Source organism: Cyanistes caeruleus, chromosome 4 (assembly GCF_971803275.1).
Source record: "Cyanistes caeruleus chromosome 4, bCyaCae1.hap1.1, whole genome shotgun sequence".
Classification (NCBI taxonomy): domain Eukaryota; kingdom Metazoa; phylum Chordata; class Aves; order Passeriformes; family Paridae; genus Cyanistes; species Cyanistes caeruleus.
In genome coordinates this window covers 1,714,482-1,733,657 of record NC_141704.1, presented here as the reverse complement: position 1 = coordinate 1,733,657, position 19,176 = coordinate 1,714,482, and the positions used below count along the sequence as shown (strand labels likewise).

The following is a 19,176-nucleotide window of genomic DNA, read 5'->3' as shown; positions in this document are numbered from 1 at the left end:
GAGTGAATCCCCGGAGAAGTGGGAAGGAAAATCCCAAAGGGAATCCGGGAAAAGCCCAGGAGAATCCCCATCCCTGCAGGGATTTCGGGGTCAGCTGGAGGTGGCACTTGGGGACGCGGCTGTGCTGGGGGACAGTTCCTCAACGAGGCCTTTCCCGACCTCAACCATCCCAGGATTCCATGGAAAAATCCCAGATGGGACTCAGAGCAATCCCTCACCCTCGGCATCATCCCAGGAAAACCTGGAGAGGCGGCCAGGAATGGGAGGCTGGAGAAGGACCTGGAACAAATCCAGAGGAATCCATGGAATTGCTCTGAGGGCTGGAGCCCCCATGCTCTGGAGCCAGGCTGGGAGAGCTGGGAATGTTCTCCTGGAGAAGGGAAGGATCCAGGGAGAGCTTCCAGCACATTCCAGGGCCTGGAGGGGCTCCGGGAGAGCTGGAATTTGGGAAAGGCCTGGAGGGGCAGGAGCCAGGGAATGGCTCCAGATTGGAAAAGGGGAATTGGGGTGGGATTTTGGAAGGAACTCCTGGCTGGAATGGAATTCACAGAGAAGCTGTGCCTGCCCCAAATCCCTGGAATGTCCAAGGGTGGGTCAGACAGGGCTTGGAGCATCCTGGGATGGTGGAAATGCTGGAAGTGGATGATCCTTCCAACCCAAACCATTCCACGATTCCAGGATTCCCTGCAGCTGCCACACCTGGAATTTTTTCTGCCCCAGCGCCAAGGCTGGAAAAGGTGGAGGAACAACAATTCCAAAGCTTTGTTCTCCTGGGCTCTGCTCCAGGCTGCTTCCCTGGGCTCCCTGTGAGCCATTCCCATGGGAATGCGGTGGGATTCATTCCCAGGTTTGCTAAATCCCTGCAGCTGGAAAAAAAACCAACCGGAAAGGGCTTTTCCCTGTGTGATTTTTTCAGGAATAAAACTGAATCCATGTTTTTTTCCCGACCCTCAAAATTTATGCACGTTCCCCTTTGTGTTTTGAAGGTGTTTTCATGTTTTTAAGGAGTTTCCCGTTTGTGTTTCCATGGATATTTGGAAACATTCCCGCTGATTTTTCACAGGCTCGTCGGCAATCCCGGTTTTTATGGATAAAAAATTTTAGGGATATTGGGAGGGCACAGCTATTCCATGAAATTAGAAATAAATAGGAATGAAGCAGCCCCTTGCATTTCCAGCTGTAGGAAAGAGCTGGATTTATGGAAGGATCCATAAATTTATTTTATTTAAATTTATTTATTTATTTGAATGTATTTATTTAAATTTATTTTAGAGGAATAAAACAATTTCCTCGCCAACCCAGGGGCTGATCCAACTCCCACCACAATTCCTGGGAGTTTGAGTGAGAATTTCTCATTTAACTCATTCCCTTCCTGATTTTTAACCTCTGCCATCCCAAAAAAGCAGAATTCCATCAGTTTTTAAGTCCTGGCATTACAAACAGACGAGGACACATCATTTTTTTTATGGAATTTATCATTCCAGCTGCCCAATCCCAACAGCTGCAGCTGCTCTTACCTTGTTGCGAATTCCAGGTTTCCAAGAGCAGATTTTTTGGGATTTAATGTTCATGGGTTCTGGGAATTGCCCAGCATTCCAATCTGGAATAAAACAGCTCCTTATTTCAGTCTGATCCAAAGATTCCCGATGTCCTCCCAGGGCTGAGGTCCCACCACAGATTCCCGCAGATTTTGGGATCAGCTCTGGGATACAAAAAGGATTGAAAAGGTTGGTGCAGCTTCAAGAGCCTCAAAATTCCAGGAATTTCAGAGATTAGGGGAGACCAGGTCCATGAAGAGCTGGAAAATCAATGATCCAGGTGGATTTTTTGTGGAAATTCCCAGGAAAAGCTGTGAGGATCCCGAGAAGTGGAGATTTCCTTGGATGGTTCTGTTTCATGGAGCTGCATGGGAAGAGGAGAAGCTCAGCCCTGGAATCTGAAAATGAAAGAAGAAAATAAATTTATATTAAAATTTATAAATAAATTTATATTAAAATGTAAAAATAAATTTATATTAAAATTTATAATAAATAAATAAAAATATAAATTTATTTATATATTATAATATACAATCAATTCTATAAAATATGTAATTATTCTATAATTATAAAAAAATAAATTACTAATAACTTACTAAATATTTAGTAAATATATATTAAATAAATATAAATTAAATAATAATTACAAATAATTTACTTTAAAAGTAAATGTACTAATTAATAATTAATTAGTAAATAATTAATTCTAGAAAATACATAATTATATATTATATAAAATATATAATTATATATAATCATTATTATACATAAACAAAATTATTTTAAAATAGTTTATATAATTTATATCATGTCTATATCATTATATAATGTCTATTTATCATTTATATAATTTATATAATTTATATAATTTATATAATTTATAATTTACTATAATTATTATCTATATTATATATTCTATATAATATTATACAGAATATTACATATAAATTATAAAAATTATTATAATTTGTACAATTCTTCTATTTTCTATTTTTTCTTCTATTTTCTTCTATTTTAATTATAAATTATTATACTGATTATAAATTACTATATATAATTTTATATATTTATTATAATATACAATAAATATAATATATAATCATACATATAATATAATATATAATAAATATAGTACAATATATAATAAAATATATATAATAGAATATCTATAATATAACATTATATATTATTTAATAAATAAAATATTATATAACATAAAATATAATATGATATATAATATGTAAAATATAATACATAATATAATATGTATTAATACAATATATAATATATTATAATATATATGCTATTTATATATATTATACATGTTTTATATATATAATATACTATATAATAAAAAATATATAACTTACTATAAATTCTACAATTTATCATTATAAATAATAAAATTATTTTTATCAGAGGCATGAATGTGATAAAAACATGGAATCATTGAGGTGGGAAAGGACCTAAAGATGATTTAATTCCAAACCAAGGGAACACCTCCCACTCTCCCAGGTTGCTCCAATCCGGCCTTCGACACTTCCAAGGATGGAACAGCCACAACTTTTTTGGAAAACCTGTCCCAAGGAGGAGCCCAGCCCCATTCCCTCCATGACCTTTGGAAATAATCCTATTTCAAACATTTCTCCTAAATCCACTTCCCAGTCCAGCTCGGCTCCTCCGCTCGATTCCGGGTAAAAATCCCAACATTTGAATCAGTATTTCCCTGAGGGAAGGGATAACCAACGTACCACGTGGAGAAGGAGCGGCTTTCCTCTTGCATTCCCTGGAAAACCCGGATGATCTCTGGCTTCCTGGCCAGCTGCCGTGCCAGCATTCCCGAGTTATCCGGAGCGTCGCGGAGCCCGGCTCGCAGCAGGACGCCGGCGGCCTCGGCGCGCTGCCCGGCGCCGGCCGCGTGCAGGGCTGGGGGGACACAACCAGCTGGGCTCATCCTGCTCTGGGATAAAATCCGGGATTCCCATGGAAGGAAAGGGGTGGAGGGGGAGGAAATGGTGGTTTTTTCCCGGTGTGGAATGGTGGAGCGGTTTGGGTTGGGATAAAGTTGTGGAATTAATTTTGGGATCATCGAGTGTGAGCTTCCATCCTGCTGCCACGGACAGGGAGCTTCCACTGTCCCAGAATTCCTTCCCAAATCCCACCCCAATTCCCTTTTTCCAATCTGGAGCCATTCCCTGGCTCCTGCCCCTCCAGGCCTTTCCCAAATTCCAGCTCTCCCGGAGCCCCTCCAGGCCCTGGAATGTGCTGGAAGCTCTCCCTGGATCCTTCCCTTCTCCAGGAGAACATTCCCAGCTCTCCCAGCCTGGCTCCAGAGCCTGACATTGGATCCATCTCCTCTCCAAGGAACTGATGGACCCGGGGCCTTCCCTTGCAATCTCAGGAAGCCACCAAGGCTCTCCCTTCCCTTTCCCTCTCTTTCCCATCCCCATTTCCCAGAAAAATCCCTCGGCATGGATTCGGAGCCTCCCAAATCCCAGAACCCCAGAATGCTTTGGGATGGGATCCAGGGACCTTCAATCCCATCCCATTCCAATCCCACCATCCCAGGCTGCTCCAACCCTTCCTTGGCCATTCCCGGGATCCAGGGGCAGCCATGGCTGTTCTGGGAATTCCAACCCAGCTCTTCCCCACCCTCACTGTTAAAAAAAAAATCTCCCTGTAATCCAGACGAGGGTTCCTGATCCCTCTGGATAATCCTGCTGTGGATGAGAAGCTTCCCAAGGACGCAGTGACCCAAACCCAGCCAAGGAGGAGCAACAGGAAAAAACATCCCAGGGCTGGATGAGCTCAGCAGAGCTCGGATTTAATCCCGGAGGAGGCGGAGGGCGAGGTAGCTCCGCTAAAACCTTCCACCAAACCCCAGGGCTGGGCAATTCCCCAAATGGCTGAAACCATTTGTCCGTTTTTTTCCCCAAATTTTTAATTTTTTGGGGGTTTTTTTTTGGGAGATGCTGATGCAAGAGCTTGCCTGAGCTTTTCCCACTGGGAATGCCGACTCTCCGGCATCGCTATAGCAACTCTATTTCCGTGCCAGCTCCCTGGTATTATTTGCTCATCAGCCATTTCCAGGCTGATTTGCTGAGGAATTGAGTTTGGAGAGCTCGATCCATGTGTTTGTCCATCCAACCTGCTTCCAACAGGATCATTCCAGAGAAATTTCAGTGGGAGGAGGCGGCATTGGAGCTCCTCAGGTGAAAAATAAGCAGGGAATTCCCAATTTGTGTCTCCCAGGGAAAAGCTCCAGCAGAAATTCCGGTAAATTGAAAGCCAGGGAATGCAAAATGCCCAAAAAACCCTGGGATGGATCCATGGTGTTGCTCCCAGAGCAAATGTACCCATGGATTTGGCATCTCCCCTGCATGCAGAGGCTGGGATGTGCCCGTGGAAGCTCCAGGTGTCACATAAAGCTTGGAAAAACGGCTTGGAATTCTCACCAGAACGGCCCTTCCCATCCTTAGCCTGGATATCAGCACCGAGGGACAGCAGGGTCTGGATGGTTTGTCCATGTCCTTCCTGCAGAAGGTGGGATTTGGGATCAGCTCTGCGCTCGGATCCATCCCCGACCTGGAATTGCTTTGTCCTGCTCAGGTCTGGGGGATCCAGAGGATCTTGGAGCAGATGGAAATCAAGGTCAGCTGAAGATCAGATCCATGAGGCAGGAATTGCTCCAGCTGCTGTGATCCCACAGGAATTGGCCAGAAAGGTCCCACCAGGCACCTTCCTAAAAATCCCAGAATGGTTTGGGTTGGAAAAAATCCTTAAAGATCATCAAATTCCAACAACAGGGACACCTTCCTTATCCCAGACTGCTCCAAGCTGGCCTTGGACATTCCAGGGATTTGGGGCAGCCACAGCTGCTCTGGGAATTCCAGCCCAGCCAGGAATTCCTTCCCAAATCCCACCCCAATTCCCCTTTTCCAATCGGGAACCATTCCCTGTGTCCTGCCCCTCCAGGCCTTTCCCAAATTCCAGCTCTCCCAGAGCCCCTCCAGGCCCTGGAATGTGCTGGAAGCTCTCCCTGGATCCTTCCCTTCTCCAGGGGAACATTCCCAGCTCTCCCAGCCTGGCTCCAGCCCTGGAGCTCTCTCCAACTCTGAGTTTCAAACCCCTCCAGGATTCCCAGAGGATCTGGAGTTGATTTTTCCAGGGTTATTCCAACCCAAGGAGCAGAACCTGTTGCTGATCTGGGCCGTTGCTCATCTGCCTCCCTCAGGCACTGGAATTTCCCAAAGAATTCCTCCAGGAATTCCTCTTCTTCCCTGGGAGAAAACCCAGGGATCCACAGTGTCCTCCCTCCTTCCTTTGCCAGGAATTTCAAATTCCACAGGGGAAAACCCAGCCCAGCCCCCAGCTCCCTGCAGAGGCTTTTCCAGAAATAAATCCTTTCTCCCTAAATAACACGCCTGATTTTGGAATTCCATCCTCAGGGCCATGAATTAAGTCTTTGTCCTGAGGCCTGGGAATGGAAAGCTCTTATTTTTATCCCCCTTCCCACCCACTCTTTTTTTCCCCCTATTCCCATAGGATTCCACAGCATCTTCCCTGCTCCCGAGGCTCCCATTTCTCTGAAAATCCAATTCCATGGCAAAGCCAGGAATTGCTGTAGCTGTCACAGCCCTGGCAGCAAATTAAAAAAAAATAATTTGATTTTCCTGTGTCTAGAAATGCAAAATAAGAAAAACAGGGAGATAAAACCACAAACAAATGCTGCTGTAAATACAAAGTGACACCGGGGAAGGGAGAGAATCCCATCCAATCATTCCCAAATCCCAGGATTTGCTGGATTTGCTCCAAGGCACATTATATTCCCCCCAGAGCTGTTCCACGTACCCTTGGCAACCAGAAGGGCTTTGGATGTGGATCCTGGGAGCAGGAGGCCGGGAAAACGGGAGAAAGGGCTCCTTTGTGGGAGCGGGCACGGCTGGATGGAGCCAGCATTCCCAGGGAATGGCATGGATGGTTTTGTAGGAGCAGGGCACTGGGATGGGGATTTATTCCCACCACAAGGCTCAGAGATCTGGATTTAACAGATCCCAGATCCCAGGAGGGATCCTGGTCAGCTGGGAAGTTTTGGGATCTGCTCTGCATTCCCAGGTTTTGTAGGAGCAGGACACTGGGATGGAGATTTATTCCCACTACAAAGCTCAAAGGGATGTTAAAATCCAGGGCTTAATATTCCTGGATTGGAGCAGGGACAGATCCCAGATCCCAGGCATGATCCTGGCCAGCTGGGAAGTTTTGGGAACTGCTCTGCAATTCCCAGGTTTTGTAGGAGCAGGACACTGGGATGAGGTTTTATTCCCACCACAAGGTTCAGAGGGATGTTAAAATCTGGGTTTAACATTCCTGGATCTGAACAGGGACAGATCCCAGATGCCAGGAGGGATCCTGTTCAGCTGGGAAGTTTTGGGATCTGCTCTGCATTCCCAGGTTCTGTAGGAGCAGGGCACTGGGATGGGGATTTATTCCCACCACAAGGCTCAGAGATCTGGATTTAACAGATCCCAGATCCCAGGAGGGATCCTGGTCAGCTGGGAAGTTTTGGGATCTGCTCTGCATTCCCAGGGAATGTTGCAGGACCCACAGCTCTGCTTCCCACATGGGCTGGGAGGAGGAGAAAGCTCCAGTGTCTCTGGAATTCAAAACAACTCCAGTGTGAAGGACACAGATAAAATCCCAGGAGCTTCCCCTGCCTTCCCAGCTCTCCTTTGCCACATCTCCTGTCCCTCCCCAGCTGGCAGCTGGAATTCACGAAACAAACATGGAATTCCTGGGGTGGGAAGGACCTCAGAACCCACCCAGTGCCACCCCTGCCATGGCAGGGACACCTCACACCATCCCAGGCTGCTCCAAGCTGGCCTTGGACATTCCAGGGATCCGGAGCAGCCACAGCTGCTCTGGGAATTCCAGCCCAGCCAGGAATTCCTTCCCCAGATCCCATCCATCCCTGCCCTCTGGCAGTGGAAGCCATTCCCTGTGTCCTGTCCCTCCAGGCCTTGTCCCCAGTCAGTCTCCAGCTCTCCTGGAGCCCCTCCAGGCCCTGGAATGTGCTGGAAGCTCTCCCTGGATCCTTCCCTTCTCCAGGAGAACATTCCCAACTCTCCCAGCCTGGCTCCAGAGCTGGAGCAGCTCCGTGCACTCCTCTGGACTCTCCAGATCCTCCTGATGTTGCTCCCAGGGCTGGGATCTGTTGCTCCAGGTGGGATCTCCCCTCTCCCTGCTTCCCAGAAAACAGGGAACTGTCAGGAGGAGCAGAGGATGAGCCAGGAATACAAACCCATGGTGGCAAACACCTGATCCAGCCTGGCTGAGGTGGCACAAGCTTTTCCAGGGGAATTTGGGAGCAGGGACAAACCTTGGCAGCGTAGTGCAGGGCTGGCAGCTGCAGGGACGTCGCTCTCCCGTTGACATCCACGCCCAGCTCGGACACCAGGAACTGGATGGATCCATCCTGGGCTGTCACAGCTGCTCTGTGCAGGGCCTGAGCACCCAGGGCATCCACAGCTGTGGGACAGGCCTGGAATTCAGGAATATCATGGGAATAACACACAAAGGGGGCTCATCCCAAATGGTATCACCACCCTCTGGAGGTACCGGTGCCATCTGGAAACTTCCAGGAGGTTTCCAAGGTCTCCCACCCTCAGTGCCTGGAATGTGAGGGGAAAACCACGGCAAGCTTCCCAACAGCTCTGGGAGATCAGCCATGAGGGAGCCCAAACCGGCTGGGATCATCCAGGAATCAATCAATCAATCATCAATAAATTATTGATTGCAGCGCTCTGGTTCCTCCAGCACGCTCCAATGGCATTCCCTGGAGGAAATCAGGGATTTTTGGGAGAGACCACAGGAGCTGCCAGGAGAGAGGGAGGAGCTCTGGATAACTCATGGATGGACATTTCCACCTTCTCCACGGCCTCTGGCATTCCAAGAGCTCTAACACAGCTGCCCCTGGAGCGCTGGGAATGTCCTGACCCCTCCTGCTGTCACCATCCCACAAAAGCTGTGGCTGTCCCTGGATCCCTGGAAGTGCCCAAGGCCAGGCTGGATGGAGCCTGGAGCCACCTGGGATGGTGGGAGCTGTCCCTGCCCATGGAAGGAAGGGATGGAATGAGATGATTTTTAAGCTCTTTCCAACCCAAACCATTCCATGATTCCCACTGACCTCACTCAACCAAACCCTTCCCATCTCCAGGAGGGAAATTACATTTTTTTTTTTTTTTTTTAACCACAATTCCTTTCTTTCCAATTTGGGAATTGGCTTCCCCAGTGAGGATGAGGACGTGGATCCTGGGAAAGGCGGTGAGGAATTGTGGCACTCACCTGGTGTTTTTCCAGGAGCAGCCGGGCGATGCCGACGTGTCCGTTCTGGAGAGCGTCCATGAAAGGAGTGACCCCACAGCTGTCCCTGCTGTCAGGCTGGTACTGGCACCTGGGAATCCAGGAGGAAAAACCAGGATACAGCTGCTGGAAGCTCCAAAATCCTCATGGAAGGAGACTCTCAGCAGCTGGGATTGGAAATGGAATATATAAAGCTCATCCACATCCCATGGCTTGGTGGGTTTTAAGGTATGGGGAATGGGTTGGTTTTTTTTGGGATCAGGGATCTGGTTCAGCTCGTTTGTAATTCTCTTTTTCCCTGAGCAGAGGGCCTGGAAGCAGGGAATAACCAGATCCTCATGGAATGATGTGCAAAATCAAGAGCCCACCAGTCTCATTCCAGTGAAAACGAGGGAAAACTGAATTAAAACTGAATTAAAGATCACAGAGTTCTTCATGCTGGGCTGAGATGAGCTGCAATTCCCAGGAAAAGCTGCTCTGGGAATTTAGGAAGGGAACAGAGCTGCTTTAAAGCCACTTCCCAGAAATTTCCCCAGGAGCCAGAAAAGGATAAACCCAGCTTAGGGAAGCTGCCAGGAATCCCTTTGGGAATGAATCAGCAGGGAAAAGAAAGTTACATAACTGGGATTTGTGTCATAACCAAGAGGGAGCCCATCCCCAGGGAATCCTTGTCTCTTTCCCAGCTGGGAAAAACCTGGAAAAGCCAGCCTCGGGATGGAGGGGCAGGGCAGGAGCAGCACAAGCATCCTTTGTGTCCAAATGCTGGCAGGGAATGGGAGGAAAAGCTGGAAAAGCTGGAATGAGCCTGCTTACCGCTCCAGGAGCAACTCCACGACCTGGGAACAGCCGTGCATCGCTGGGAAAAGATGGGAAAAAAACCCAAGAAAAACATGGATTGATTGTGTTTTGGGGTTTTGTGTTCCTACAGCTCGGGGTGTTGATCCTTTTGGGATGAGGGAAGGAGCTCGGGATTCAAGGGGTTTTTAATCCCATCAGTTTTTGGGTGGGATTAAAATAAAAAAAAGGTTTCCTTTCCTCTGATCCCACCGGGAAATGGGAGGTAAAGCAGGGAAAAGGTGTGGAATGGAAACTGCCTGGATTGAATCTGCCACAGGATTCAGCTGGAACAAAAAGGGATTCTCCCAGTTATTTGTTCATTCCCGAGTTGGGATGTGGGAGAAGCCAGAGGAAGACAAAGGAAATGCTGGATAATATTCCCAGCCCTCCTCAGCCACTCCCAGCTCGTCTCAGAGGGAAAACAACAACAGAGGGGGAGGATTTGGACCTGAGGCACTGAAATATTCCTGGTTTTTCCAGGTTTTTTAAACATTTTCACTGGATCAAAGCTTTGATCCAGATTTTTGCTAATTTTTTTTTTTCTTCCCCCCTTGCAGGTTATTTTGCAAAACAAATGGAATATATTCAAGAGGAAAAAAAAACCCAAAATATCAAAGCAAGGCTGGAGCTGCTCCATCAGGTGATGGAAAAAGGGATCCTGGGAAATGTGTGTTCCCAGGAACAGCTTCCAGCTGGAATCCCAGTGAGGAATTCCCAGATTTTGGCTCTTTGACCGTTCTGAGCTGATGGAAAACACAAATTATGGGGAAGAAAAATCCCTCCAAGCAGCACAATTCCGTTTTTTATCAGGAAGAGAGGCATGGGAAAGCTGGGATCCACTTCCTCTAATTCCCAGCTTTCTTCCCTTGGGATTGAAGAGGCAACAAAGCTGAAGGAATCAATCCTTATTAATATAATAAATATAATAAAGTAAATAATATAAAAAAATAATATAAAAATAATTGCAGGAGGGAGAAAATGACCCCTCATAAATATAACAAATATAAATATAATAAATAATATAAAAATTAATATAATAGTTGCAGGAGGGAGAAAACGACCTCTCAAATGTAATAAAATAAACATAATATATATAAATAAATACAATAAATATAAAATAACAAATATAAAATAATAAATATAAAATAGTAAATATAAAATAATACAAATAATACAAAAAATTAATATAAAAATAATTGCAGGAGGGAGAAAATGACCCCTCAAATATAATAAGTATAAATATAGCAAATATAATAAATAATATAAAAATTAATATAAAAAATAGTTGCAGGAGGGAGAAAACGACCTCTCAAATGTAATAAAATAAACATATACAAATAAATACAATAAATATAAAATAACAAATATAAAATAATAAATATAAAATAATGAAAATAATACAAAAAATTAATATAAAAATAATTACAGGAGGGAGAAAATGACACCTCATAAATATAATAAATATAAATATAATATATAGAAATACATATATAGAAATACAATAAATAGAATAAAAATAATATTAAAAATTAATATCAAAATAATTTCAGGAGGAAGAAAACAACCCCTCAAATATAATAATATAATATATAAAAATATATATAAATATAAGAAATATAATAAATATAATATTAAAAATTAATATCAAAATAATTGCAGGTGGGAGAAAATGACCCCTCGAATTTAATAAAATAAATATAATATATATAAAATAAATATAATAAATATAAAAATAATAAATATAAACATAGTAAGTATAAATATAGTAAATATAAATGTAATAAATATAAATATAATAAAAGTAATATTAAAAATTAATATCAAAATAATTGCAGGTGGGAGAAAACTACCCCTCATAAATATAATAAAATAAATATAATAAATATAATAAAAAATAATAAAAAAATTAATATAAGAAATAATTGCAGGAGAGAGAAAACAACCCCTCAAATATAATAAAATAAATATAATACATATAAAATAAATATCCAAAAATATAAATTTAATAAATATAAATGTAATAAATACAAAAATATAAATATAATAAAAATAAATCTAATAATTTAGATTAATTTTAAATAAATATAATATTATTATATATTATATAAATATAATAAATAAATATAATTTATTTATTATCTATAAATAAATAAATATATTAAAATAAATAAATAATAATTATTTATTATTGTAATAAATAATAAATATAATAAAAAATAATAAAAATTAATATCTAAATAATTGCAGGAGGGAGAAAATGACCCCTCATAAATATAATAAAATAAATATAATAAAAAAATATTTAGAAAATTAATATAAAAAATTATTGCAAGAGGGAGAAAACGACCCGTCTGCAATCCAGAAAGGCAGCTGGCCTGCTCAGGGGTTACAGCCACAGCTCTGGGATGGAAATCCATGGAAAATCCATGGAAAATCCATGGAAAAGGCAGTTTGTCCTGACAGGATTCCCCCCACAGCCCCTCCTGCCTCGGGAACTGGGAATATCCACTGGGAAAAGCGTGGGGATACCAGGGAGGAGCAGTTTGGGATCAAACTGAACCAGGGGCAGTGAGGGGGGTTAATTCCCCAATTCCATCATTCCATCCCTTCCCCATTCCCAGGGTCTGGCTGGATGAGGAAATTCCAGAAATCCACCCAAATTGTGGATGAGTGGCTTTGCCAAAGAAGTATTTCTTTTTCCAGAAGTTTCTATCCCTAAAGGAAGAGCATAACAGGAATTTACAATTTTTAGGAGAAAAGGGAAGGAAGCAGGGATAAGGCTGGAATTTCTCCCAAAAATCCAACTGGATCCACAGCGTGGGCAGAAGGGGAAGGGAATTCTGAAGGAATTCTGCCCCTTGGTTCCACTCAGGTGATCCCACATGGAGTCCAGCTCTGGATCCCAATTTATTCCCATATCCAAAGGCAGGGAGAAGACTTTGGTTCAAATCCAAATTTGGATAATCCCAGAGCTCACCCTGACCCTGGAATGTCCAATTGTCCCCCTCAAGTCCCAGATCCCAGCCCAACATCCCCCTCCTGCTGGGAGAGGAGCTGCCAATTCCATGGAAACACCACCTGGAATAAGGCAGGGATGGGAGAGCACTGGAAAAATTGGGATCAGCCGCTTCAGGCAACCCGCTCTGATCCCAAAAACAACTCACTCCCTGTTTTTTTTCATTCCCAGGTCAAGCACAAGGACTCAGTGGTGCCCAAGGGCTGGAATTGTCACAGCTGATGAGCCAAGAGTGACTGGAAAAGCCACGGGAATGACAGCCCAGCAGGGGCTCCTCCCAACACCTCAGGTTTTTCCAGGGAGTCAATCCCCATTAAATTCTTTCGGAAAGGAATTTGGGTAGCCAGGGCTCATCTCTCCTGCTGAGACCTGGGATACGCAGCCCAATTCCCACTCTGGATGTGGTCTGAGCCCTCCTGCTTGCCAACAATCCTGAGGATGCCTTTAGGGATTCCTAAAGCTGCCCACTCCCTCGAAATATCCCTTCAAAGCAAGGAAAAGGGAATGGGATGTGGTGGGCTCCAAGGACAGCTCCTGGGTATTCCCAGCAGGGATTGTCCCTCCCCTTTGCAGGAAGGTCCCTCTGGAATTCTCACACTGTGGGATGAGAGCAAGGGGACTCCCAAATTTGGAGTTTATTCTTGGAATCGTGGAGTGATTTTGGTTGGAAAAGTGCTCAAACTGTTCCCAGCACTGCCACCGTGCCACATCCACACGGATCTGAAATCCCTCCGGGAATGGGGACTCCAGCCCTGCCCTGAGCAGCTCATTCCAATGCTCACAAGCCTTTCCATGAAGGAATTTTCCCAATATCCAACCTAAACCTCCCCAAAATCCTCTGAGGTTCCTCTCAGCAGCTCTGCTGCTTTCAGGGATTGAAAACACCAGGATGTGCTTGGAGCTGGGGAGGTTTTCCAGGAGCAGTTTCCACACCAGGAAGGAAAATCAGATCCATATTCCAAGTGAAGGGAGCTCCACCTGTGCCAGGCAGAGATGAACTCGATCCCAAAACCAGCAGAAGATCTCAGCATGGATCCCTTCTCCCTGATTTTTTTTTCTTTCTCCAAAATAAGCTGGAAGCACATCCCTTTCCTGCTCTCCCAGATTTCCTGGGAGGTGAATCCATACCTGCTGTGTGCAGAGGAGTTCTCCCCGTGGTGCTCTCCGTGTTCCAGCAGTTTGGGAACACATCCAGCAGGAACCGGAGAACCTCGGGATGCCCTTCCCTGCTGGCAATGTGGAAGCAATTCCAGCCATCCTTATTCCTCAACAAGGGATTGGCTCCGTGCTCCACCAGAGTTTTGATCACTTTCAAGTTTTTCCTGGTGCAAGCCATCATCAGGGGAGTCCTGGAAGAAAATCCATGGGAATAAATTAACCTGGGATGAGAAATCCCCACCTAGATTCAGGTGCTTTGCCTGAGGATCCAGGAGGTTTTACAGCACTGGTTTTCCAGGTTGGGAATACTTGAGCTCCTTTTCCGTGCAGTCCCTCGGAGCATTCTGTGTTTTTAAGGCAAATGAGACTTTTTCCAAAGGTTTGGATATGCCTTAGGAAGTGCAGAGCTCCCTGGTTTTAATCCAGGCTCATGGAATCTCAATTCCCAGCTCTGGAATGCAGCCTTTGGATTTGTGGCTCCAAAGGAGCTTCCCAGGCTTTCATCTGGGAGCTGGGGAGAATCCTTGCTTCCTTTTTCCAGAGATCTCCATCCCTAAGGGAAGAGAGGAGCAGGAATTTACAATTTTTAGGAGAAAAGTGGGGGAAAGCAGGGATAGGGCTGGAATTTCTCCCAAAAATCCAACTGGATCCAAGCATGGGCAGCAGGGGAAGGGAATTCTGCCCTTCTGCTCCACTCAGGTGATCCCACATGGAATCCAGCTCTGGGATCCCAACAGAAGGAGCTGGAGCTGATGGAGCAAATCCAGAGGAATCCACGGAGCTGCTCCAGGGCTGGAGCCAGGCTGGGAGAGCTGGGAATGCTCCCCTGGAGAAGGGAAAGATTCAGGGAGAGCTTCCAGCACATTCCAGGGCCTGGAGGGGCTCCAGGAGAGCTGGAGAGGGACTGGGGACAAGGCCTGGAGGGACAGGACACAGGGAATGGCTTCCACTGCCAGAGGGCAGGGATGGATGGGATCTGGGGAAGGAATTCCTGGCTGGGCTGGAATTCCCAGAGCAGCCCCTGGATCCCTGAATGTCCAAGGCCAGGCTTGGAGCAGCCTGGGATAGGAGAAGGTGTCCCAGGTGGCACTGGATGATCCTGAAGCACTTTCCCATCCATTCCACGATCCCAAACACCACCTCCAGCAGCCACATTCCCACCTTCCCCCATCCCAATCCCAAATCCCAGCACCTACCAGTCCCCCTTTTTCAAGCAGTCCACGCTGGCCCCTCTCTCCAGGAGGAAGGACACGCATTCCTGGTGTCCCATGGAAGCAGCCTCATGGATGGGTCTCTTGTAGTCCCCGTTGGCCACCTCCGGGTCCATCCCAATCTCCTGGATCAGGAATTCCAGCACATCCCGGTGCCCCGACCGAGCCGCGTGGTGCAGCAGGGAGTCTCCCAAACGTCCCCAGCGCCAGCTGAGAGCCTCTGGAATCTCATCCAGCCTCAGCTCATCCCGTAGGAGATCCAGGTTTCCCTCCTGGACCAGCCTCAGGAGGCGTCGCATCCTCTCCTGCTCCGCCATGGAGCCGGGCCTGAGGGGAAAAAGGCTAAAAAATCGGCATTTTACGGGATATCCTGCTTGGTTTGGGAGCTTGGGATAAGCAGGAATGAGGTTTTACCCCAGGAGAAGCAGACACTGGTGTTTGCATCCAGAAATGTGGGAATTTTTCCCTCATGAAATCCCAGGTTTCCCTCCTGGACCAGCCTCAGGAGCCACCACAGCCTCTCCTGCTCCACCATGGAGCCAGGCCTGAGGGGAAAGAGGCCAAAAAATTGGGATTTTGCAGGATATCCTGCTTGGTTTGGGGGCTTGGGATAAGCAGGAATGAGGTTTCCCCTCAGAAGAAGCAGACCCTGATGTCTACCTCCAGAAAAATGGGAATTTTTCTCTCAGGAAATCCCAGGTTTCCTTTCTGGACCAGCCTCAGGAGACACCGTAGCCTCTCCCGCTCCACCATGGAGTCAGGCCTGAGGGGAAAAAGGCAAAAAAATCGGGATTTTACGGGATATCCTGCTTGATCTGAGGGGTGGGATAAGAAGGAATGAGGTTTCCCCTCAGGAGAAGCAGACCCTGGTGTTTGCATCCAGAAATGTGGGAATTTTTCCCTCAGGAAATCCCAGGTTTCCCTCCTGGACCAGCCTCAGGAGACACCGCAGCCTCTCCTGCTCCGCCATAGAGTGAGGCCTGAAGGAAAAAAGGTCAAAAAATCATGATTTTGTGGGATATCCTGGTTGGTCTGAGGGGTGGGATAAGAAGGAATGAGGTTTCCCCTCAGAAAAAGCAGAGCCTGGTGTCTGCCTCCTGAAAAATGGGAATTTTTCCCTCAGGAAATCCACAAACCACCCTCTCCCTCATGATGAGCAGGAATTTCATTCTCCCTCAGTATAATGAAAAATTTCCCTTCAGAAAACCTGGGCCTGGCCTCTCCAAAAACCAGGAATTTTTGTCTCCCTCTGGAATTTGAGAAGCAGCAACGCCTCAGAAAAAGCAAAAATTCCATTTTTCCTTGAGAACATTAGGCTCTAGTCTCTCCCTTCAGAAAATAGAATTTCCTTTTCTTTAGGATCTGATCTTTCCTTTAGGAAAAACAGAATTTCCCTTTTCCCTCAGGAAAACCAGAAGCTTCTTTTTCCATTGGGAAGCTCAGGAACCAAATGTTCCCTCTGGAAGAAATTCAGTTTTCCCTCTGGAAAACCAGAAATCAACGTTTCCCTCAGGAAAGTGGCCTCTCTTTTAGGCAAAAAGAAATTCCTTCTTTCCTTAGGAAAAACAGAAACCAGAGTCTCCCTTAGCAAATCCTGAAACTCCTTCTCTCCTCAGGAAAAAATGGACAATTTCTTCTTACTCAGGAAAACCAGGATCTTACCCCTTCCCCCAGAAAACCTGAAATTACTTCTTCCTTTAGGAAAACCAGGAACTTCCTTTTTCCTCAGAAAAACATGGAATTAGCCATTCCATCAGGAAAAACAGTTTTGCTTTTTCACATGGAAAACCAGGAATCGGTTTCTCCCTCAGGAAAAACAGGAATTTCTGTTTTCCTTCAGGAAAATTAGAAACCAACCTCTCCCTCTGGAGTAAAATTCCCATTCTCTCCGGGAAAGCTCAAAAATTCCTATTCCTCTTATGAAAGTCAGAAACCAGCTGGAAATCCATAAATTTTCCTTTTCACGCAGGAAAATCTGAAAATCCCTTTTAACTCTGGAAAATGAATTCTTTTCTTTCCCTGCGGAAAGTCAGACACCAATCCCTCCTCCAGGAAAAGCAGTAATTCCCTTTTCCCTCCCAAACGAACGGGATATTCCCTTTTCCCTCAGGAAAAACCCAGAAATTCCCTTTTACCTCAGGAAAAAACCAGAAATTTCCTTTTCCCTCAGGAAAAAATCAGAAACTCCCGTTTCCTTCGGGGCTTCTGGGATAGGGCCGTTCCCGCAGTCCGGGGATTCCCTTCCCCTTCCCCACCCCCGCATTCCCTCCTCAGCTCATCCCAGACCTCAGAATTCCCGCGGGAAAATTCCCAGTTTTTCCAACCCACCCGCGCGCTGCGGAGACCTCGTGACGTCACGCGCGGAGAACATTACGTCATCACGAGGAGCGGTGTAAATAAACCCCGCCCAACCCGGATGTGCAACGCCATTGGACAGCGCCGGGCGCGGCTCCGGCCTCTGATTGGTCGGCGGGGAGGGGGCGGGGCCAGCGGTGCTCGCGTGGCCTGGAGCGGTGGGAGCGGGTGAGGTGAGGTTGGGGGGGGGGGGGGGAGAGGGCGCGACCATTCTTGGTGCACCGCGGGGGGGGGGGGCGGGAAGGGTTTTCCTTGGAAATGGGGTTTTTTTGGGAATGTGGAGGCTCTGGGGAATGAGGGAATCCTTGGAATTGGGATTGGCACTGAGGGGGATCCTCGGTAATGGCGGGGGATTGATGTTCAAGGGGCTTTGGGCACTGCGGGGCATGGAGGGGACCTTGGGAGCGGCGGCTCCTCTGGCGTGAGGGGAGCCTTGGGAATGGGGGAATCCTTGGAATTGCGGGATTGGGAATAAGGGGGTTTAAGGCGTTTGGAAAGAACCTTCTGAGGGAAAATTTGGAACAACTTTTTCCCAAATATTTCTCGTCCCTGTGGAGTTTTCCTTTCCCCGTCCTCGGATCCTTTCGAAATAAATTGGTGATCGAATCCAGCCATTCCCTCAGCGCTGCCAAAGCCTCCGCATTCCCAAAATCCACGGGATTTTCTTGGGTTTTTGGGTTTTTATTTTCCTTTTATTTGCCTCGTTTTCCGTATTTTGATGAAATCGAGCCGCTGCAAACTTTTAAAATAAAAATAAATTAATTAAAGGAAGCAGAAGAAGCAGCGTATCCATAAAATCGTTCAGGTTGGGGGGGAAAAAAAATCCCTAAAATCATTAAATCCAAGAATTATCCCAAGGAATAACCCGGCTGATCCTTGGATTCTGCCCTGTGAGGATCCAATCCAAAACGGAACGGGTTTTTTTTGTGGCTACAGCAAAATTTTAAAATAGAAATAAATTAAAGGAAACAGAAATAAAACTGCTGATCCTGGCAGAAACAGCAATTCCTGCCGCTTTTGGATCCTTTCCCAAAAATTTCCTAAAAATATCCCAAAACTTTCCTAAAAATATCCCAAAAATTCTTTCTTGAGCGTTTTTTGGAGGGGAAAAAATTACATTTTTTTTCTGGCTAGAGGAGAGGAGTTTGTGCCTATTCCAAGGAAAGTTGGATAATTTTATGGGAATAATTCCCAGAATAATTTTGTGTCGCTCCTAAACAGCAAAGGGGTGAAATTTCCTGGAGAATTCCTGGAGAATTCCTGGAGAACTCCTGGAAAATCGGATGATCCCAGCTAATTTTGGGTGGTTGAAAGTTGATTTTGCTTTCCTGGGGAAAATCCTTGTGGTTTTTCCCATGGGATTGAGGCTCCTTTGGAGTCACTTTGAATTCCCAAAGTTGGAGCTGCTTCCTCCAGGTGGTGCTGGAAAAAAAGCAGGAAAAGCTGCCAGGATTTTGGGGGTTTTGGTTTTTTTTTTTACAGGATTTTGAGGGGTTTTTTTGCCAGGATTTTGGTTTTTTGTGTTGGGGGTTTTTTTGCCAGGATTTTGAGGTTTTTGGGTTTTTTTGCCAGGATTTTGGGTTTTTTTGCCAGGATTTTTGGCTTTCTATTTTTGTTTTTTTACAGGATTTTGAGGATTTTTTTTGCCAGGATTTAGGGGGGTTTTTTTGCCAGGATTTTGGGGTTTTTTCCCAGAATTTTT

The 19,176-nt window shown here is 45.6% G+C and overlaps 2 protein-coding genes across 44 annotated transcripts in view; one reads left to right on the top strand and one right to left on the bottom strand.

Annotated features, from left to right (window-relative positions):
* Window positions 1–1,215: 1,215 nt before the first annotated feature.
* ANKRD16 (ankyrin repeat domain 16) lies at window positions 1,216–17,516 on the bottom strand. Of its 39 annotated transcripts, none has more exons than XR_015286024.1 (12): window positions 17,448–17,493; window positions 15,985–16,099; window positions 15,780–15,882; window positions 15,534–15,664; window positions 15,105–15,461; window positions 13,879–14,099; window positions 9,711–9,753; window positions 8,880–8,988; window positions 7,915–8,076; window positions 4,994–5,072; window positions 3,290–3,498; window positions 1,216–1,936 (listed from the first exon to the last, which is right to left on the bottom strand). XR_015286024.1 is itself a non-coding variant. In XM_086886349.1 (12 exons), coding segments are annotated over exons 5-12 (1,122 nt in total). In that variant the 5' UTR covers window positions 15,437–15,461; window positions 15,534–15,664; window positions 15,780–15,882; window positions 15,985–16,099; window positions 17,448–17,493; the 3' UTR covers window positions 1,216–1,935. The 39 variants fall into 39 exon arrangements, 29 of the variants coding, with proteins under 29 accessions (XP_086742475.1, XP_086742477.1, XP_086742473.1 ...); XR_015286032.1 differs by having other exon boundaries at window positions 3,290–3,493; XM_086886349.1 differs by having other exon boundaries at window positions 3,290–3,464.
* Window positions 17,498–19,176, top strand: part of FBH1 (F-box DNA helicase 1) — a 29,563-nt gene continuing 27,884 nt past the window's right edge. The window contains exon 1 of one of the 5 annotated variants that reach the window (XM_086886328.1): window positions 17,498–17,642. The gene's annotated coding sequence lies outside the window, so the exon portion shown is untranslated. Of the gene's footprint in view, window positions 17,648–19,176 lie in introns of all 5 variants that reach the window. The other 4 variants (XR_015286017.1, XM_086886329.1, XM_086886330.1 and 1 more) reach the window with 4 other exon arrangements.

Excerpts from the sequence above, each read along its gene's own strand:
- ANKRD16 (XM_086886337.1), bottom strand. The coding sequence starts at position 15,436 with ATGGCGGAGCAGGAGAGGATGCGACGCCTCCTGAGGCTGGTCCAGGAG. Across the intron at positions 14,100-15,104 it reads TGCTTGAAAAAGGGGGACTG|GACTCCCCTGATGATGGCTT; the intron begins GTAGGTGCTGGG and ends ATTTTCTTCCAG. Across the intron at positions 9,754-13,878 it reads AACTCCTCTGCACACAGCAG|CGATGCACGGCTGTTCCCAG; the intron begins GTATGGATTCAC and ends ATCTTTTCCCAG.